The sequence below is a fragment of the Microtus oregoni genome, unplaced genomic scaffold (assembly GCF_018167655.1).
Source record: "Microtus oregoni isolate MIOR12 unplaced genomic scaffold, Mior012 000002F_ref0000024, whole genome shotgun sequence".
NCBI lineage: Eukaryota > Metazoa > Chordata > Mammalia > Rodentia > Cricetidae > Microtus > Microtus oregoni.
In genome coordinates this window covers 33895888-33917353 of record NW_024543061.1, presented here as the reverse complement: position 1 = coordinate 33917353, position 21466 = coordinate 33895888, and the positions used below count along the sequence as shown (strand labels likewise).

Sequence of the window (21466 nt, the reverse complement as noted above, 5' to 3'; positions counted from 1 at the left end):
ATTTAAATCAATGCTTGGCCCATTAGCTCTAACTTCTTATTGGCTAACTCTTACACATTAATTTAACCCATCTCCATTAATCTGTGTATAGCCACATGGCTGTGGCTTATCAGGTAAAGTTATGGCATCTGTCTCCTCTGGTGGCTCCATGGCTTCTCTCTGACTCTGCCTTCTTCCTCCCAGCATTCAGTTTAGTTTTCCCCATATAGCTATGTTCTGCCCTGCTATAGGTCCAAAGCAGTCCTTTATTATAGTATTCCTAGCATACATAGGGGAATCCCACATCATATCCCAGGGAAGCTAGTTCCAGACACATAGGCATTTCAGAGAGAGTGTGGCTTGGGTTCTATACAACTCATAGTCTGTAGTTTATTTTGTATGACATTTGACTATAGAGACATTCTATTTACTTATGTTCTTATTTTTTGGGGTGAGTGTGGTATGTGTATGTGTTCTTGTGTGTGTATATGTGCATGTGTATGTTCACCCAGGTGTACATGAACATGTGTGTATATGTGTGTGTGCATGTGTGTACCAGTGGAATCTAGAGGTCATTGTTATTAGATGTCTTCCATAGTTGTTCAGTACCTTATTATTTTTGAGACAGTGTCTCTCTTGAACCTGAAGCTCACCAATTCATCTATACTAAATTACCAGTGAATTCCAAGGATCTGCCAGTGTCTACCCTCCCAGCCACAATATTTCAGTTCTCAGAACCAACCTGCCTTTACCTGTGGGTGCCAGGGATCCAGACTCCAAAGTCAGGCCCTTGTGTCTGGACAGCAAGCCCTTTACTGATTGAGCCACCTCCTTACCATCTAAGGCATCATTTGGACATACGAACAGTTCTGAGGGTAAATAATGAATGTCATCTGATTTCTTACAGAACTCAAAAGTAGTCGCAGTAAAGACAAGCGGAAAATCAGAATGCAAATGCGGACAAAGAGGAACAGCCTGGCCGACGACGTGGCGCTGTTAAAGAGCGGCTTGGCAACAAAGGTGTCCTCTGGGTATATCACCAAGACAAATGGCACCAGGGACAGAAGGAACCACAAAAGAACCAAACGCTTTCTGTCCTATCCACGGTTTGTAGAAGTGATGGTGGTAGCTGACCACAGAATGGTTTTGTACCATGGATCAAACCTTCAACATTATATTTTAACCCTCATGTCAATTGTAAGTATACCCAATGTGCTGCTGGAGGACGGGTTTTCTTTTCCATTCTGCTTGTAGCATCAATCAGGGCTGGCATTTCAGCCATCTGGGCAAACAGCCAAAGGCAGTATGTGGTTGTTCACAGCTGTCAGTAGTGCGTGTTGATCCTCTGCTAGATAGTGCACTCACTACTTGGAAAGCATTGTTTCTAACCCTTCCGGCGATGGGCTTAGGTTGAACTACCATCCTCTTTTTATAGCTAAGAACACGGACTCTCAAAAAAAAAAAAAAAGTTATGCCGCTTGCCCATAGGCAGGCAGAGCTAGCCAATGGCTTAGATTCTATGTGTGACCTTCTTCTTGTTCATTCTGGAACCTCATGTTCTCTGTCTAACTTAGGAGCTACGCACAGCCTGGCAGGAGTGTGTGATGCTGGCTTGGAGTCCCAGTTACCCCCAATGCTTTTTCAGAATGCATCTGTCTAGTCTTGCATCTTACTGAGGGTTATAAGCAAGCAGGCTAGGGGTGAAGCCTACAAATTTCTGGTTTTCTACTCTCATATTATATTGGGAACACAATGAATCTGTATGATTGGAAAGTCAAGTAAAACCTAATGTAAGGACCTGAGTTCAACCACAGCTCATATATCGAAAGCAGGTGTAGTGGTGTAAACTTGTAATCCCAGCAATGGGAAGGCAGAGAAAGCTGGACTGCCTCCTTAACAGGCTTCCAGCCTGTGAGATCCTTTGTCAAGAGGGCAAGGTAGACAGCTTCTGAGGAAAACAAACACTCCACATGCACAATTGTGCACTCAAATACACACATATACACACACATGCATATGTATACACACACGCTTCAGAAAAGATCTTGTACCTATGCTAAACACATGGATTTTCTTCTTAGCATTCCCTAATCAATATGACATAACAACTATGTACATTGTCTTAGCTATTCTAAGTAACTAGAGATGCCCGAAAGGCCGTGGAAGGTTGAACATGGGCTCCTTGTAGAGGACATACCGTTTTACAGAGGCAGTGTAAGTGTGTTCATGTTTTGCTCTCCTCAGCAATCCTGGAGCCAGGCTCTCAGAGATACAGAGAGATTACTTCACAACTTTCATTCAAGCAGAAAGGGAACATTCTCATATACTCCCCTATACCTCGGTATTTTTTTTTTAATTAATCTTACATGGTAGTGCATGGATTAACCCTTCTTTACCTGAACAACAACCTGCTTTGAATAAATTCCCAGTTGTGTTGTGAAAAACCACCATGCTTGGGAAAGTTGCTTTAGGGCCTAAGGCTTAGCTGTTTCTTCCCTCCCCATGGCCTGTCCTGCTCCTTGCTTCTTCCCTTGCAACTGTGAGTTATCCCCACCCCATGTTACCCAGCCCAGCTCCCCCTCAACCTTATCTTCACTTCTGTCCCCACATGTTCCATACATCCCCGGCCCTCTCATACCCAGGGGATAGAAAGAAAACCTGAACAGACCTTGTAAGTCTCAGCTCCATATCCATGCCATTATTTCAGGTCTATCAGAGACTTTTGACTACAGTAATGGCTCTTGGGTCAGATGGTGTAGGCTGTAACTTCCGGTTCTGCTGTTTGCCACTGGATAGCCTCAGACAAGTTACTTAATATCTCTGAGCCTCCATGACATCTCTGTTTCAAAGGGACAGTCATGGTACCTTGCCCAGAGTTTGCTGTGGGGACTAAATGCAAATCCTGTTTTCTGCTAGAATCTAGTCTATGGTAAGTGACAGTTAATGTAGCTGACATAATAAATTATGATAACAAAACAATGCAGAAACCAGGTTACACTGATGTCGAACATATAAATGGACAATGTGCATGAGGAACAGGTGTCAGCATTGATGTGGGAAACCAAATGACAGGCAAGTACTTGTTGGAAAGTTAGTATGCAATGCTTTGAAACAAATAACTGTTAAGTCATATGATAATTCAGCTTCAAGGGAAAATGCCTCAGAACTTAAATTTGCTAGAGTTCATTTTTATCTAAAACTGCCATCTATGAATTTGACAGAGACTGTAAGTCAGTGTGTGTGCAGTGAACATTCAGACCGGAAAACACATGTGTTGTGTGAAACGTCCAAAGGGCTGGAACACAACCTAAGAAGTGAATTGCTTGTTGCTTATACAGAGCCCACCATTAACTTTGAAAAATTTATCTTGGTTGCAGGTAGCTTCTATCTATAAAGACTCAAGTATTGGAAATTTAATTAATATTGTTATTGTGAACTTAGTTGTGATTCATAATGAACAGGTAATAAAGTTTATTTTTCTCCCTTTTTTCCATCTGTATCCAAAATGGCATATCTAACTGGTGTTGTTGCATAGACCAAGAGCATTTCTTCTCTGTGTTTAGGAAGGACCTTCCATAAACTTTAATGCCCAGACAACATTAAAAAACTTTTGCCAGTGGCAGCATTCCAAGAACCACTTTGGTGGGATACAGCACGACACTGCTGTTCTGGTCACAAGGTAAATGGATTGCTTATTATTCATACCTCTTGGTGTCAGGCCCCAGTTGATGGGAAGGGTCCTGCATTGCTGGGAGCCAGTTCTACTAGGGATGTTCTCTGCTTAGTCACTATAGACGATGGGAAGGGTCCTGCATTGCTGGGAGCCAGTCCTACTAGGGAGGTTCTTGGCTTAGTCACTATGGATGATTTAGAGCAGATAATTCTTTGTTGAACAGGCTGCCCTAAGCACAGTAGTACTCTTAGCAGCATCTCTACACATCAGTGAAACTCTCTCTTCTCAGTTATGACAACCTGCGGGGTCACCAAACACTACCGCTTATGACCTGAGGATGAGGGAGGGTACCGTTCTAGCTGAGAATCTCTATCATATACACGCCAGAAGAGGACTCAGTATGTAAAGCAGGCCTAAAAGCAAATGTCCTTCTACAGCAAGGGAAGCTGCTAACCGCATCCAGCCAGTGGCTGCCTTGCAGGACCCTAAGTCTAGTGTTGCTGACTTATGTGATTGGTTTTGTTGCGGCTGCTGCTGTTGTTGTTATTTGGTTTTGTTCGCAAAAAGTCAGAAAGAAGGAAGTGTTTTTAATGAGAAACTTCCCCATTTTTATATAAGTTTCTCTTGAAGAATGTTGTTTAAATGTAGGAGGCAGGAAGGAGATGCTGGCTTCCTGGTTTCTCTCATCTTGGACCATCTCTGAAGTCGTTATAAACACGCTCATTGCCCCACAAGCCCTTGCTAGAAATTGAATCCAGGGCTTTGCTTGGGCCTTGCGCATGAATTTTACACCTAAGCCACAACTGCCAGTGCACCACTCCTCTTAAATAAACTCAAAAAGCAGTGAGCACTTCACAGTGGGTGTTGAGGGAAGTGTTTCTGCGGTGGGGTGCATCTAACCGTTCTGTGGCTGTGGAGACAACAGTAGACTTCAACACGTAACCTTTAACCCTTAAATCTGGGCTTAACCATGTTTGCGGGTTGCAAAACCCCGGCCTTGCCAGTTTGTGTTTTGTTATTCCCCTCCCTAAAAAGAACTAGATATTGGGGGTTTTCTTGTGTTGACCTGTGCTCTGGTGTTGTCGCAGCCTAAGTCTGCTTTTCTTTTAGGGAGGATATTTGCAGAGCGCAAGACAAATGTGACACCTTAGGTGAGTCCTCGTCCATGTCCCCATGGCTAGAATGGTCTTCTCGATGTTTCTCGTCCAAGTCACAATTGCTTTTGAAAATAAATCCATGTTGGTCTCTCCCCTTCCGTCCTAATAGGTCTTGCTGAACTGGGAACCATTTGTGACCCTTACAGAAGTTGTTCCATTAGTGAAGACAGTGGGCTGAGCACAGCTTTTACGATCGCCCACGAGCTGGGCCATGTGTAAGTCATCCTCGTCATAGTCTCCTAAGACTGTGTTCCTAAACCGGACGGTGGTGGCGCACGCCTTTAATCCCAGCACTCAGGAGGCAGAGGCAGGAGGATCTCTTGAGTTCGAGACCAGCCTGGTCTATAAGAGCTAGTTCCAGGACAACTAGGATTTGACATAAAGAAACTCTGTCTCAGAAACAAAAAAAAAAAAAAACAAAAAACTTAGTTTCTTCTTACCTGTGTCTGCCTTCTTAACTTTAATGGAGTCAAGACTTCAGAGTAGATTTGACAGGACTGAAGGAGCTGAGCCTTGGTGAGAAGCTGAGTACAGGCGACCCACCCTCTTGAACCCTAGTTCTGTGTGTCTTTGGGTGAGCTGTTTATGCTTGATGTGCAAAGTTTAATAATTTTTCTCCTCCCACTGGGGACTCAGAGAAAGAGGCGTTTTTATTCCTTCTAGCACACTGGAGGATGAATTAGCTTGGAGAATTTTCTTGATTCACATCTATGTCTGAAAGGTTGCCTCGACATAGCTCTGGTCCACAGATTTTAACTAATCCAGATCATTCCCAACTCACAGCTATAACTCAGACAGTTAGCATCTAAAACAGCAATGTCCTCCTTGAGAGAAGAAGAGGAATAAAGCTGCAGAGAAAGATTCAGTTTCCAGATTACGGTCAGAAGGTGGCCATTATGAGATAGATAACTCCCCTGTTTGTTTTCCTGAGAGACAGGGCAAATCAGTGTAAATCTCCTAGAAATGTTCTGATCGGGGGCCACGCTAGGGTCTTCTAAAATAATTACAGTGCATATCATTGCTATCTTTAAGATGGTCTCCTCAGGAGAAACGTTAGTGGAGTGGAGCTGCGTGTCCTTTCGTGTCCAGTTTGAACTTGGTATACCTCTAACATCTAACATCAGCGAAGGACGCTTCTTCCATTGAAACACTTTTCAACCACCTCTTGTATATGCTGTGCTAGGGATGAAGCAAGATGTATATGCACACGTACAGACTTACAAGCACACACCCAGAAGTCCAGTTCAGTAAGAGACTTTCACCCTTTGCCTTTTCATACACCTTTGCTGTTTTCTCCCAAGGAAATTTTGTCAGAGATCAAATGTTTAGGATGGAATCCAGGCTTTCGATGGAGGCAGGCCAGACTGGCTTAGTCAGCATCTCCTTGGTCCTTCTGATTCCTGAGCCATAGTCATGAAATGCAGAGACTCCTCAAGATGATTTCTCTTTCTAGTTCCCCGTCTGAGTGACACTATGACCTGAAATATCAGGCGTTGGAAGCTCTGTGTGCCTTAGTTGCTCGTCTACAAAGTGTGGGAAATAGTACACTCATTATTGGGTGTCTGTGAGAGACTGGTTCCCAGACCTGGATACTCCACAGACACTCAAGCCCCTTTTATGAAGAGGCATTGAATTTTCATGTCACCTGTGATAATTTGCTATATACATTAAATAAAATTTAGAGACTCATAATACCTAATATAATATAAATAGCTATTATATTATATTTATTATATTGACTGGAGGAGGAGGAAATCCATGCATGTTCTATACAGACACAAGTTTGTTTTCTATCCACAACTGATGGTCCCTGAAGATGCTTGACCCTCGGATGCAGTGAGTCAAATGTACCATTCACTGCATAAAATAAGTTGAGAAAGAGAGCATCTAAAACACAGAATCCAATCTTAGTGTACTATGGATGTGAACAGTCTTGGCTATTATTGGTCAGTAAGTATTTCAAAATAGGTATTATAGTCCCAGCAGTGAGCAAATGTGCTTATTTAAATAAAGATAAGTTTTTGTTCATTTGTATGATAAAATAAGTAAACTTGATTTGACCTAGTTCTGGTGAGTTGGGGAAAAAGGGGCAGCTCTTGTCTACCATAGAGAAAGAAGCAGGGTAGGGTTTGAATGCTCGCCTCGCCTGAGGTGTGCTTGAACCAGAGTTCTGTTGACGCCATAGCTGGCACCTGGAAGCCAAAACTTATCCTTTATCCTCTTTTAAGAAATGGGCTCTTCAGTATTAAAACCTTTAAGTAAATTCATCCAATACAGATTACATTTTCCCATCTCTACTGGCAAACCAAAGGGCCCACATTTTTTAAAGAAAAAAGAAGCAGAACACCAGAGAATTAGTGGAGCGGATGCACAGGCTTTACTCCAGATTTTTCTTTTATAAGAAACAGCTCTACACCCTTCTATCTTCCTCACATTTCCCGAGTTCAGCGTGAACTAGGGAAGGGAATTCCTCTCTTGGTGCTAAATTAACCACATGTTCAGTTTTCTGATTGACAGCAGCCTTTCCCAGAGAGAAAAGATGACCCCCTGACCTTGTCACCTGGTAGATAATTGCCTGGGCTGGGAGGCCATGTGGGTCATGGAGGGGGCGTGCACTGAGGAAATGCTATCATTTTCCCCGCACTTCCTCTGGTGAAGCCAAGAATGGAAAGTATGTGTGAATGCTGTCGTCACCCGCCCAAGCCCAAGAGAACACTGGCATTGCTCCATAGCCTCCCCTCAGGCAAAATGAGAAAGAGTTTAGAGTCTTTTTATGCTTGCCTTTTCAGGGAGCCAGTTCCTGTCAGCTGGCTTTGGTGTGTGAATCCCTTTGCCATCTTTACCTTCAGTTGGCTGGACTTGTATGCCTGTGGTGTCTACGTCACTTCCTACAAGTTCATGCACACACTTTACATACCTTCAGAACGGTACTTTACTTGATAAACATAGGTGTATCACTTGTCACCCTGGCCCAGAAACGGAAGATGCGAGACCCACAAGGATCCTCTTTTTGCAAAGCTCTTGGCTTCCATTTTTTGACACTGATTAATTTTTATGCTGACATTAGTATAGCATCCTGCTAAAATTTTGACTCTATGGATTGCCTTTTAACTGTCAATAAGGATTTCCAACTCCTGTATTCTAGCACCAACTACAGCACATTCAGAGCCTTTGCAATTCCAAAAAGCATGCTTACACCCGACAAATGGCCATGCATTCACCAAAGGTACTTTACATTAAATTGGATAAAAATCCCCTCGTGTTCCACACTCCATCTTGAATTGTCTTACAATTTATCCTGCTCACCTGGATTTAGACTCTTTCCCATAGCCCAATAGACGGTTATAATGTTTTCTTAATCAACTGTTCAGCAACAGTGCCTGCATGAAGCACTGGTGTGCACTGACATTCTCACTGTTGTCTCATTGACTTTAGGTTTAATATGCCTCATGATGACAGCAATAAATGTAAAGAAGAAGGTATGAAGAGCCCCCAGCATGTCATGGCGCCAACATTGAACTTTTACACCAACCCTTGGATGTGGTCGAAGTGCAGTCGAAAATACATCACCGAGTTCTTGGAGTAAGACTTAAGCTTTCTTTTAGTTGCGGCCCCTAGGGCAGCAGTTCTCAATCTGTGGGTTGCGACCCCTTTGGGGGTTGAACAACCCTCTCACAGGTGTCGCATATCTGATATCCCGCATGTCGGATGTTTTCATTATGATTCATAAGAGTAGCAAAATTGCAGTTATGAAGTAGCAATGAAATGATTTTTTTATGGTTGGGGTCACCACAGCATGAGGAACTGAATGAAAGGGTGGAGGGGTAGGAAGGTTGAAAACCACTAGTGTCTAGTGTCTGGTCTACATGAAGTAAACCAGGAAGGGAAAGACAGTGAAGAGTTGATCATTCCTTTGGGGTGATTGTCTTTGATAACATTCCTTGGAAGAGGAACACAAATTACTCTGTTCGTTCATAGCCTTGGCAGTTTTGGGGAGATTACAAACTGACCAGAGCAAAGAGTTGGGTTCTTAAAGGGAATATGCAAATATTTCTGCATTTGTGTAATGCTTTGAAATTTATTCAGGTCTTTGGAGAGCACTGTGATCATGAAGGGCTTAAATATTTATGTACCGCTAACCTAGTAATCTTGGCTTGGAAGTAATGGGGTAGTATGTGGTTGCCAGAAGAGACTATGTGGTAGAAAATAAGGGCATAGTCCATCAGTCTCTCTCTTTCTCTTTCTCTCTCTCTCCCCTCTCCTCTCCCCTCTCTTTATGCCTTTACCTTTTTAAAGCTTCTCAAAGATCCACTTACATTATACAAGGGCCACACATCACAGACTGGCACTCTCCTTTCCCAGAGGTGCAGAACGTTAAGCAATTGCCTCAGGTCACTGGTTTGTATTTCTGCAACCTGAGGCAGGGAGGGGGGCTTTGTTCATCAGCACTCACCTGGTGTAAATTTTCCAGAGGAGATGATGTTTGCAGAAACCGGGATGAACTAGAGGGCTGGTATCTTTCTAAGCAGGTAGCCTGAGATGCTTTCTTGCTCTGAGTCCTTGAACCCTTCCTCATCAATTCAGCAAACACAGGAATACCTCTTGCTACAGACTGGGCCCTGTGCAGAGACAAACAGACAGTAGCTGTGGCCCTAAGATACTTACAGCCTATTGGGAAGGATGGTAAACAAACAAGCAGATAATGGTCCCTCAGATACAATACTTCCTCCTGGCTATGTCGTATGTGAAGAATCTCTTTCTACAGAGTATGTGTCAAAAATACACCTTTAGCGTCTGGATTTACCTTGATTTGTCTTTGGATGTAAAGAATAGAGCAAAGCCAAAAAGAACAGTTCTTGCTGCCATTAGGGGTGTGTGTGTGTGTGTGTGTGTGTGTGGCCTTCGCCCCATCTGCAGCCTGCAGGAACCTGGCTCACCATCTGTGTTTCTGCTTCCCGTAGCACTGGGTATGGCGAGTGTTTGTTGAATGAACCTGAATCCAGAACCTACCCTTTGCCTTCCCAACTCCCAGGCCTCCTGTACGACGTGGATAAACAATGTGAATTGATTTTTGGGCCGGGTTCTCAGGTGTGCCCATACATGGTAAGTGTTCGGGGTAGGTTTCTGCCCTCCACTGTGGACTCTGGACTTGTTCATGGTCACATTTTCCCGCTGGAGTCTCACTCTAAATCAGTTACCCGAGAAAAGGTTCAGAATGACCTTGTTAATGTGCCTGCGATGTGGTTATGAGGCAGTGGTGGGCTCAGCATAGCCACGTTCAGCCTGGGTTTTCTCATGGTGCTCACATGATAGCCCAGAGGGGAAATGCCGTTGTCACCTGCAGAAAGTCAGAAAGTAAGCCCAAGATTGTGGAGGCCCTTTCATGCCCTTCGGCTTGTAAAAGCGACCTGAATTATAGGGACTCTTCCAGATCCAGTACTAGGAATTCATGAGCCAACCGTGGCTCCCTGACTTAACTTGTTAGGCTTGTGTTCTGTGACCAACTGGGTCTTCAGTTCTCTTCTGGTCATCATCTAGCTGGCTGGCTTGCTGGCTTGGTGGCTGGATGGTGTTTTAATGTATGAGGATTTAATGTATCAAGGATTTGTGTGGGTAAGCGGACTCACGCTTTTGTGGGATGCCTCGGGTTGTGTCTTTGGGAAATGTATGTTTGTTTTGCTCAAGAGGGATACTCTGGCAATGGTTGGTGATTGGAGAAATATAGGGAGTCCACATAAGTGATTTAAAAGGTCAAATAATTCCATCCAAAATAATGTCCACTTCTGTGTAATTCATAAAAATGTTGAGCCACTGGTTATAGACATGGTAGTATCTATCTATAATCCTAGCACTCAGGGATCTGAGGCAGGATGATAGAGAGACAGCCTGAGTCTAGCACAAACTAAATAGTTCTGTCCCTAAACACCACTGGTTGTGGGAAGGTGATGGGAGAAAGATCAAGCACGTTTTAGTGCCTTCTTTCAGTAAACTATTCCATTAGCTCTGTAAATGCTAGATCCTTAGGAATGTACTCCACAACAGACAGTTTGATAGCGTAAGTCTTCAACATCAAAAGGAGAAAGGAAAGTACCCCAAACTAGGAGGCTTCTTTTGCTGTGGGAGTGATTTCTTATTAATAAAGAAACTGCCTAGACCCATTTGATAGGCCAACCCTTAGGTAGGCGGAGTAAACAGAACGGAATGCTGGGAGAAAGAAGCTGAGTCAGGGAGTCGCCATGGTTCTCCCACTCCAGACAGACGCAGGTTAAGATCTTTCCTGGTAAGCCAGCTCGTGGGCTACACAGATTAATAGAAATGGGTTAGATCAATATGTAAAAGCTAGCCAATAAGAAACTGAAACTAATGGGTCAGGCAGTGTTTAAAAGAATACAGTTTCCGTGTAATTATTTCGGGTAAAGCTAGCCGGGTGGCGGGACACAGCATGCCGCTCGTAACACAACATTTTGCTGCTTTTTAAAAATGAATTTCTGGTAACTGTTAAACTATTCTTCTGTAAGTATGGTTTGTTTTAATAATTTGGATAAAATTAAAATTTAGAATTATCTTTTAAAAGTATACCTTGAGGGATTGGAGGGTTGGCTCAGTTGATAGAGCACTTCCCTTGAGAGCAGGAAGACTTGAGTTTGGTCCCCAGAGCCCATGTGGAAATGCTGTGTGGTAGCCTTGGCTTGCAAGCCCAGTGCTGGGGAGGCAGAGACAGGAAAAGCCGGTATCTTGCTGGCCAGCCAGTCTTGCCTAACTAGTAAGCTCCACGCCAATGAGAGAGCCTGTCTCAAAGAATGTAAATGGTATTACCGAAGATGACACTGGGGCTATCCTCTGGCTTGCACACATCACACACACACACACACACACACACACACACACATTTGTGAACATGCCTGAACATACACCAACATACACAATTACGTATGCACACACACACACATTGAAGAGAATACCTTGAAATACTTCCATACATACATGGGGATAAGTCTTAAAAAGCAGAACTCGGTAGAGGGAAGAAAGAAGTTGCAAGGTGTGTTGTGTGCTCCAGTCAATAGGAAGCTTAAAAGTTGTGTATCCCTGGTGGATGTTTAAGCCTCTGTACTGAAGCATCTGTATCCTGAAGGCATGAGCATTGCTAAAGATAGAGTCACTTCTGGGGTCAAAGGAGCAGGAAAGGGACACAGGATGCATACGCAAGGCCTTAGCTTGCTTATGAATTGATCTTTTCCTTAGTTTGGTAATGATGAGATCTTAACAGAAGGGAGAAATATATTTTATTTTTTTTTCTGTATTTCCTCCCACAGTGTCGAGAGTTTATGGCTCATTACATGGTCATGATATTATACACACAGTGCACATGTACATGAAAATGCTCATGCACAGACACAGGCACACATGCATGCACAAAAACACACTAATTTTGGAACTGAGACAAAGCAAAATTCAAATCACATCCATTTTCAGAATTCTGGTGTAGTTTCAAGAATGATCCTGCGTCTCACTGTACCTCAGTTTCCTCATCATTAACACGGGGGTGGTCCAGACAAATGACCCTGTGATGTCATGCATATCTCAGAGTCTCCTTCAGCAAGTCTCCCTTTTATGGAACAGTGTCTCTCCCTAGAATGGAAATGAGTCTCAGGTGGCTGTACTTTGGAATACTTTAGAATGATAAAAATACCATACCAAAGCCGGGCGGTGGTGGCGCACGCCTTTAATCCCAGCACTCGGGAGGCAGAGGCAGGCGGATCTCTGTGAGTTCGAGACCAGCCTGGTCTACAAGAGCTAGTGCCAGGACAGGCTCCAAAGCCACAGAGAAACCCTGTCTCAAAAAACCAAAAAAAAAAAAAAAAATACCATACCAAGAAAAAAACACATCCCTTTGCAAACCAACTTCTACCCCTGGCAAAGGGTGACTGGAAAGGGACACTTGCCCTATGTGCTCACACTGTGTTGTGTCTTCCCTGAATGGAACAGATGCAATGCCGACGTCTCTGGTGCAATAACGTGGATGGAGCACACAAAGGCTGCAGGACTCAGCACACGCCCTGGGCTGATGGAACCGAGTGTGAGACTGGAAAGGCAAGTAACACGGTGTGGTGCCTGTCCTCTGGGGACAGACCCGCTCCTCACTTGGGTGGATCCAGCGTGGTGTGCGTCATATAACATATTACAGTGTGGTTCAGTGGACTTATTCTTTTCAGAATGAAAGCATGGCTTGCTATTGAGAACGCTGAAACTTAATAGATAAACCATTTAGGGTGTGGTGACATTTTTTTTTCTCCTCTGAGGGTGGCATTGGAAAGTAATTATGAGCATATTACAATAAAAGAAATGCCCAAACACTGCAAGCCTAACACCTTCGTTATTGTTTTACCAGGCCTCTTACCAAGTATGCTGTTTTCTTTTATATGGTGTCATGATGTTACCTTGAACGTATCTCAACCCAGATTCTCATGAGCTGATTTTGGTTTTAATGGTTCTCACCATCTCGTTAATAACTAAACAGAGCCCACTGTTTGTGCAGGCCAGTGATAACAGAGTCCCACGCCATTGGAGTATGATTAATCTAACCTTCTGTACCTGCTGTGCCCCTCTGAACAGTGGCCGTGGGCTGCTCATATTGCCTTCATTATCACCCAGTCACTTACTGAAGGGAATTTTAGGTCTAGGTCCACATGACTTGTGTCACTCACCAGGGATGCAATCTGTGGGCTCTATTTCCAGAACTCATGTCATCCTTATCATTTCTTGCATTTTTCCCTCTCTTCCCATTTTTTTTTTACTTTGCTTCCTTTGAACAGTTTTGAACATCTGACTTCTTCACCTTGTAAATTTAATCATATCCAGGATGTTTCCTTGGAAGAAATCACTAACAAATTGATTTCCAGAATTTTATTCTCCCTTACATGGTTTTATACTTAGGGAGCTGATTTAAAACACACACACACACACACACACACACACACACACATTTTTTTCTCTTGAGATCAATCAAGTCATTTGGGGAAGAACTGCCCCAAACCCTTCCAAGGTGGACCCTCCCTACCATAGTTCTTCTGCTTGCTTGTGAGAGACAGTGGGTTGCTTGATGGACCCTGAACTACTTCATTTTCCAGTGGTCAAACATGAGGACTCCATTTTCATCACTGTATCTCAGTGATGAAAGGAAACAAGGATGTGGAAATTATTTGGTTAAGTTATATTTTTGAAGATGATTTTGTATAAAGTAAGTTGATGACAAAGTCAGTTCATCCCTCCATTTCCCCTGTGCTATTCCAAAAAGGTAATTCAAAGTGCAGCTTTCCCTAGTGATTGCCTAGAAAGAAACAATAGACTGAGTGGCTTCTGGAACTTCCATTATCTTAAAAGAAAAGCATGTCTCTTTGTTCAAAGATCGAAGTTTGAGTTTTTTGTGGAGCATTAAACTTAATGCGTTGAGGGAGGGGAGAGGTGGCTCAGTGGTTGAGAGCACTATCTGCTCTTCCAGAGGACGCAGGTTCAATTCCTAGCACCCACATGGTGGCTTCCAATTGTCTGTAACTCGTATGCATGTGGTATATAGACACATGCAGAAAAAAAATGCCAGTACACACATTAAAAACAAAACAAACAAACCTTAGTAAGTAAGTGGGTGTAGGCCCCAGGTGTTGGTGAGAATGTACTTCTCAGGTTCCCACAGCAGTCAGTACAAATTGAACGTGACACTCATTCTTATGCACTCAAGATGTCATTTCTGAGTCCTTCTAAACACTGTAACCCCGAGACTGCTATCAGTTTGCTAACTGGTAGCTAACAATAAGCGTGACTCCTACTTGACAACTTGATTAGTTGATTAGGATAGAGCCAGCTAATCAGGTAGAGCCACCATATTCCATGGTGTGGTAGTGCATACCTTAAGACTAGAACTCAGAGGCAGAGACATTTGCCTCTGTGAATTCAAGGGCAGCCTGATCTACATAGGAAGTTCCAGGCAAGTAAGGACATTGTCTTCAAAACACAGAAGGAAACATCACTGCGGGGTGAGAGAAATGAGTCAGTGGTACAGGGCGCATGTTGTTCTTGCAGAGGACCTAAGTCTGGTTCGCAGCACCTGTTATACCTTTCTCAGATGCCGTGAGAATATGATTACAGAGGAGGCCAGATAGCCCAAGACTTTACTCTTCTGTTTCCCACCAAGCCCTTCCCTCCTAGGAAGGATGAATCTTCCCTCTGTGTCCTTTACCTGCCTCTTGCTTGCCTCTGCAAACCGCCCCTGGCCTCCTCCTTCCTCTACCTCTTACCTTACTTCTGCTTCCCCACAGAGATGTCACAACAGCCCAGCTCCACCGCTCCACTTCAGAGATCAGAGAACCACAGGGATCACCCTCCCTCGGCTGTACTGCTGCCTTTCTTTTTGTCTCCTGACCAGTTGCTTGGCTTTAGGTCACACACAAACAATAGCAGAGAGTGGAAATAAGTCCTTCCACTCCCTGTCTTGCTGGGGAGTTTTATTGTGTTTTATTATTATCACCATTTTAACATCAAGGCTCTCCTGATGTAGAGAGTCTGAAACCATCAGTACAAAAAAAAATATATAATAAAGCTTAGGACTCTGTAATCTGTCTCTTTTGCTTTAGTCTAATCCTACGTGTTTTCTTGGGAGCGGGTTTATAAGAATTAAGTAGCTAATTCCTCCTCCCCGGTTTATTTGAAATTTTGGTTTTTAAATCAAGGTTAATATAATAATAAAACCTTCGATTTTAGAAAGACTGTAGAGGCTCCAAGCCTTGCTAATAGAGATTCACTCTGCAAATTCTATACTTCATTTTGGCCCCTGTCTGCAGTCCATGCCCCATTTCCACTCCTCCTTTTTCCAAGCACACAGACTAATTGAGCAGTTTAAAGCTGGCCATTAGAGCTACCCATTTAGGATGGAGCCAGCCACGCTCACTGGCCTGTGATTTTTAGAGCAAGCGGTAAATGCAAACACCGCCTAAAATCAATGAGCACGATATTAAAATGCCTGCAGTATCCATTATTCATAGAAGTAGCACATTTGCAGCGCTTCAAGCCAGCGCATGGGGGAAAACTTAAAAATGTGATGTATTTCTGCGGACAGCTGGTCCTCTGATGACTCGCAGCTCCCAGCTCTCCCTCACTCTTCTCCCTATTAAATACAGCACTGCAAGTATGGATTCTGTGTTCCCAAAGAAACGGAGGCCCCTGCGATCGATGGATCCTGGGGAAGCTGGAGTCACTTTGGAACCTGCTCAAGAACATGTGGAGGAGGCATCAAAACAGCCATCAGAGAATGTAACAGACCAGAGTGAGTCTATGTCTATGGCTGCCATCAGTGATGCAGCAGGGTGGACGAGTACTCGGAACTCTTCAGCTGGGGGCTGAGGAGGAGCGAGTGGGTGGACTTCCAGGGCTGCGAGACCCCGGGTATCCTGAGCACCTTCATTCTACAGTATTCTTTCTCTTTCCGGATCTGCTGCTGTTCATTATATCTGTCTGCCAAACAATTGGTACTTTTGCATCGGCCGCTCTTAATGATCAGGCAGCTCTCATTGCACCCTAGAATTTGGGATGGCATGCTCAGAGTGAGCAAATAGATTGCATAAGAAACGAGGCCCGCCACAAGGACAAGCTGGTGCATCAAACACTAGCTGGTGCAGGAAGAGGCACCATCAGGCCCGTGGGTCCTAACTCTTGTTATTTTGTTTGCATTTGGCCCTGAGAGGCCTGGTGGTAGAAACAAGAGCCCCTAAAATCGGTGCAGTCTTCAAAGCAGGAAGGAGAAACAAATGGCCTAGTTAAGAAGGCAGACGCATCTCCTTCCTTAGTGATTCTGTTCTGTTTTTAAATTAAGAAATAGGCTAAATTTCAAGATAATTAATTTGTCAATTTGGAACAGAGATTGTGAACTAGATATTTCCCACTCGGGCTCTTACCATAACAACTGCGTATAAAATCTTACTTTAAGATATCAGGACATATCTGTTTCATTTTTTAAAAAATAAACTCTAAATTTTTTTTTGTCAGTACAGATAAAACAAAAATGTTTATATTTTTTTACATATTGGTTCCTTGGGCCATGTTCATGCACAGGTGTGCCACACACATGTGGAGGTCAGACCTGAGGGAGTCTGAACCTTTACCTAGCAAGTCAAGTAATTGCCGCCCCTCCCCCCCCATCCCCACTCCCTAGTTTTTGGAAGCAGGGATTAGATGAACCATTTTCAAAATGTTGAGAACTGGTTACTATGGAAGAGCCATTAACTCATGATACAATTTAAACATCAGTCCCCTAGTGTGCCCCATTAGAAAAGATCATTGAAGGTAGATTAATAAAATTCCCTCTTTTCTTACCTAACTCTTGAGTAGGAATTCTCCCCCATTGAGACCTCAGCCTCTTCTGGTAGCCTGGAAGCATAGGAAGCAGCCTACCTTCATTATTTCAGGAAAGAATTTTTGGACTAACCCAAATCTGATTGTACTGATTCATGCAAATAAACAAAGGAGCTGATGTATCTGTTCCAGCCAATTTGTAGACAAAAACCCAGGTCTTTAAGAGTAGAATGCACCTGTGATGGTGTTTGCAAAAACTCCTTTGTAACCTTAAGGATGTCTGTTCCCAAATTTAATCAGCTGGGTCGTGTAATATGTACTTGAAGGAATGACCTAAGCCAGCTGTGCAGAGTGATAATTAATCTCCCAACTTCCTGAAGTCCTTTGTATTCCTATTTGGCACAAAGTATTCTTAAAAAATCTTTTTACTAGGGAGATGTGGCTAACAGTATTTCCAAAGTTGAATTTCCAATAGTTTCAAAATTTGCCCATGTGGAAAAAATAGTCATACCCAAACAAATGTTTTAATTATGAGATTAATTCTTCCATTCTGAAACATTTATGGCTGTAGATCTCCATGTTACACAGTACACACAAATGAGATGGAAACCGCATTGCCTAGGAGACATGTAGTTCAAAAGGGCACCTTTCCAGTCCTTAAAGCCATATGCAGAGTTAAGGAGGAAATTATTGTCTGCCTTTACACACACAAAAACTAACAAACAAACAAAACAAAGTCGCAGGCTGAGTTTGATATGCAGAGTTCCTAGCTATATGCACTCATTTTAAAGAAAGGGGCATCTGGAGCTCAGGACACAGTAAAGAGAGCAATAGTCAAAGCCAGAACCAACCATACCACCTCCATCCTCCCCCAACCCCATTACGGCCATGATTGGTGTGTTTCCCAGCACTTAAAACCTCTGTTTGAAGAACAAAACAAAATCCGGTTCTTATACTTAGAATTACTCCGAAAACAATCATTGAAACAGAAAAAAAAAAATGTGAACTTCCTCTTGGAGCTCCATGGTGTTCAGAAACAGCTCTGTATTCTGAGCTGTTTGAGTGTTTGTGGTTGAGTTCTGAGGGCTTCCCTACCTCTGTGATGAATTTGGCCAGCTGCTGATAGCTGGGGGGGGGGGGTGTTGTGTAATTTATACTCTGGGCAACATCTGGAAAAGACACGTGCAGGGTTTCACACTGAGAATGAACTTGCACCATGGTGCTTCGCCAGAGTGTACCCCACTTGAGCAACAGAGTAAGGAAATCAGTGTGCTTCCTCCCCCTATGATATGGACCGAAGTGTGGACATATGCAAACTAGTTTATTTTATAACCCAAATCAAAAGACTAGCTGTTAGAAAGAAGATGAGGGAGGACAAAATGAGAGGTGTAGAAGGGAGTGTGTTCCTGTGGTCTCCTGTGAGAAGGTCAAAGGGTAAAGGACAGACAGAAGAGAGTCTAGTAGTAGTACCACCTTTCCTTACAAAATTATTAAAGTTGAAAGACTGCAATCATTTGGGAAAAAAGGGGACAAAGACCAGCTTCGTATGTTCAGGCTTTCTGTTTGATACTTGACGTATTATTCTCAAAGCAGGTTTACAAAAACTAGGTATGGCGATGCATGCCTATTCTGGAGCTAGAGGCAGGAGGATTCAGATTTCAGGGTCATCCTTAACTCCACAGGAAGTTTTAGGACAGCCTGGCATACATAAGCTAGTCTCAAAGAAAACAACAGCAACAAAATCCAGACACAAAACAGGCACATCCCATTTCATAGCTGAAAATGCTGAGGCAAGGTTTTGACAATTCTGGCAAAGCCAGAATTGATAGGAGGCAGAATGCAAACCTGGAATCTGGAGCCATATTCTTTTTCCTTTGTCATTTGTTATTACAAAGCTGCTTCCTAGAGACCCAGCCAGTCATAAGTGAAGGAGTGATGAGGAGAGAAACAGGTTCCCATACATTGAATCTGTTGTTTCCGTGTTTTCTTTTCCAGGCCAAAAAATGGTGGGAAGTACTGCGTAGGGAGGAGAATGAAGTTCAAATCCTGCAACACCGAGCCGTGCCTGAAGCAGAAGCGAGATTTCCGAGAAGAGCAGTGTGCCCACTTTGATGGCAAGCACTTTAACATCAATGGTCTGCTGCCCAGCGTTCGCTGGGTCCCTAAGTACAGTGGAAGTAAGTGCAGTGGGGCAGAAGCTTGTGGCTGCCAGGCTGGAACTCAGTCCAGGCATGGGAGTCACGGAGCCTCATGATCTTCCTCTCTAGTTTTGATGAAGGACCGATGTAAGTTGTTCTGCAGAGTGGCAGGGAACACAGCCTACTACCAGCTCCGAGACAGAGTGATCGATGGAACCCCTTGCGGACAGGACACAAATGATATCTGTGTCCAAGGTCTTTGCCGGGTAAGTCCACGTGACATTTTCTTCACTGTGCTGTCCTGTTACCTAATTGATGTGTGCCTCCCTTAGTTAAATGACAGCTACTTTTGTCTGTGCTCCTTGGCAGTATTTCTCAAAGTCTGGGCCCTGGATACTGTTAGCATCTATCTTCAACATATGATTCTGATGCGTGTTATACCAAAGAAAACCACAGTTCTAGATTGTTCCTGATGTTTTCAGTCTCTATGGGAACATATGTAAAAGTTGTCCTTTTGGATATTTTTTATACAAGCTTACACACACACACACATGCACACACACACATACACTCACACACATGCATGCACACACATGCACACACACGTACACATATCCTGCGCGCACACACACACATGCACATACATGTGCACACATACATACATACACTTTTACCATAACTGAGTGCTTAAGAGCAAACCCAAAAGCTTCCTAACAGAAATATTTCTAGGTTGAACTGCTGTGTTCCAGAACATGGGGAAGGAGGAAAAGCCAGCCTTCCTCAGATGTCTCTGTCATTTTAACTACAGTTGCCTCACCCAATACACACCTGCCCTTAGTGTTGGAAAGTAAGCTGAGAAATTCCTGGCGATGTGCAAAGAATCTGACAGTGACTTCTCAAGCCCTTAGTACTATTTCGTTGTTTTATGAATTAGAAATCATTGCTAGCTTGGCCAAGCTCTGAACCGATGAATGTGGTCGCTATATGGGGCCCAAGGATCAACTAGAAGTACTAGTGGATCTGGTTTTGTTGAAATATCACCTAAGGGGCTAGAGAGGTCATTCCATGGTTAAGAACACTAGCAACTCTTGTGGAGGACTTGGCTTGGGTTTCCAGCACCTGCAAGGCACTTGACAACCATCCCAAAATCCAGTTCCAGGAGATCTGGTGCCTTCTTCTGACCTTTGAAGACATTAGGCATGCATGTAGTTCACACACATATGCAGGCAATACATGTACATACATAAAATTAAATAGATATTTAGAAAGGAAGAGTGCCTAAGAGGTCTACCTACCTTTTGGCTTGCACTGACAGTGCGGATTCTCTTGTCATTCCACTCAAGGGCACTGCATTGAGCTGCTCAAAGAGAAACGCACAGTAAAGAGCGAAAGAGATGAGGCTGTGGTCTCCCTTCTGCAGGCTTGGCTGTTGCCACGGTCCTCCCTGAATTTTCCAGGGTCCTCCCTCTTCATTGCTTTGTTAAAGAAATAAGGTGCTGAGGGGGCTGCACAGCGAAACAAACTCCCAATTTCTCCTGATAAACTGAAACTCTTCAACACTGGACTTGTGGTGCTAAACATCAGCAGTTGCCTGGAGTGACGAGCAGCTTGTTCGTCCCTTAGATGTGTAGGAGCTCTCTGGTGTGGCACCTAGTTTTCCTTGCTGGACAGTTTTTCTCCTTTACTCTGTTTAGTCATAGACCATTACATCTCAAACTTTAATCTGTGCATGAAGCACCTGGGCAGTTGGCTAAAAGGCCAGTTCTGATGCACTAGAGATGCGTGGCTCTCGAGGTTCAATATGCCAACCAGCGTCAAGGATGTTACGAGCTTAATGTCCACATCTGAAATGGCAAACTGTGGGCAATTTGAGTTCTCAACCTTTGCGAGCTTTAAAGGGCACGGCTTTCTTGTCTGTTTTGGATTCACATCACTGAAAGGAATACATGACTTGCCATTTTTTTATCGCTGTAATACTTACCGCTTATTTCAATTGTTTTCTTTTCAAAAGCAAGCTGGATGTGATCATATTTTAAACTCAAAAGCCCGGAAAGATAAGTGTGGGATTTGTGGTGGCGATAATTCTTCATGCAAAACAGTGGCAGGAACATTTAACACGGTCCATTATGGTAAGAGTCAGCTCCTAAGAACCAGGGGGAAGAAAAGGTTTAAAAATA

At 43.5% G+C, this 21466-nt stretch overlaps 1 protein-coding gene across 5 annotated transcripts in view; it reads left to right on the top strand.

Annotated features, from left to right (window-relative positions):
- Positions 1-21466, top strand: part of Adamts9 (ADAM metallopeptidase with thrombospondin type 1 motif 9) — a 164812-nt gene that overhangs the window by 29267 nt on the left and 114079 nt on the right. For all 5 annotated transcript variants that reach the window (XR_005972980.1, XM_041637471.1, XM_041637456.1 and 2 more), the window contains exons 4-15: positions 887-1176; positions 3357-3440; positions 3543-3658; positions 4763-4803; positions 4919-5024; positions 8245-8391; positions 9771-9912; positions 12796-12900; positions 15981-16126; positions 19147-19328; positions 19419-19555; positions 21301-21418. Coding sequence is in view for 4 of the 5 variants with exons in the window: in XM_041637471.1 (XP_041493405.1) it covers positions 887-1176; positions 3357-3440; positions 3543-3658; positions 4763-4803; positions 4919-5024; positions 8245-8391; positions 9771-9912; positions 12796-12900; positions 15981-16126; positions 19147-19328; positions 19419-19555; positions 21301-21418 (1614 nt within the window). In the remaining variant the exon portion in view is untranslated. The remainder of the gene's footprint in view (positions 1-886; positions 1177-3356; positions 3441-3542; positions 3659-4762; positions 4804-4918; positions 5025-8244; positions 8392-9770; positions 9913-12795; positions 12901-15980; positions 16127-19146; positions 19329-19418; positions 19556-21300; positions 21419-21466) is intronic.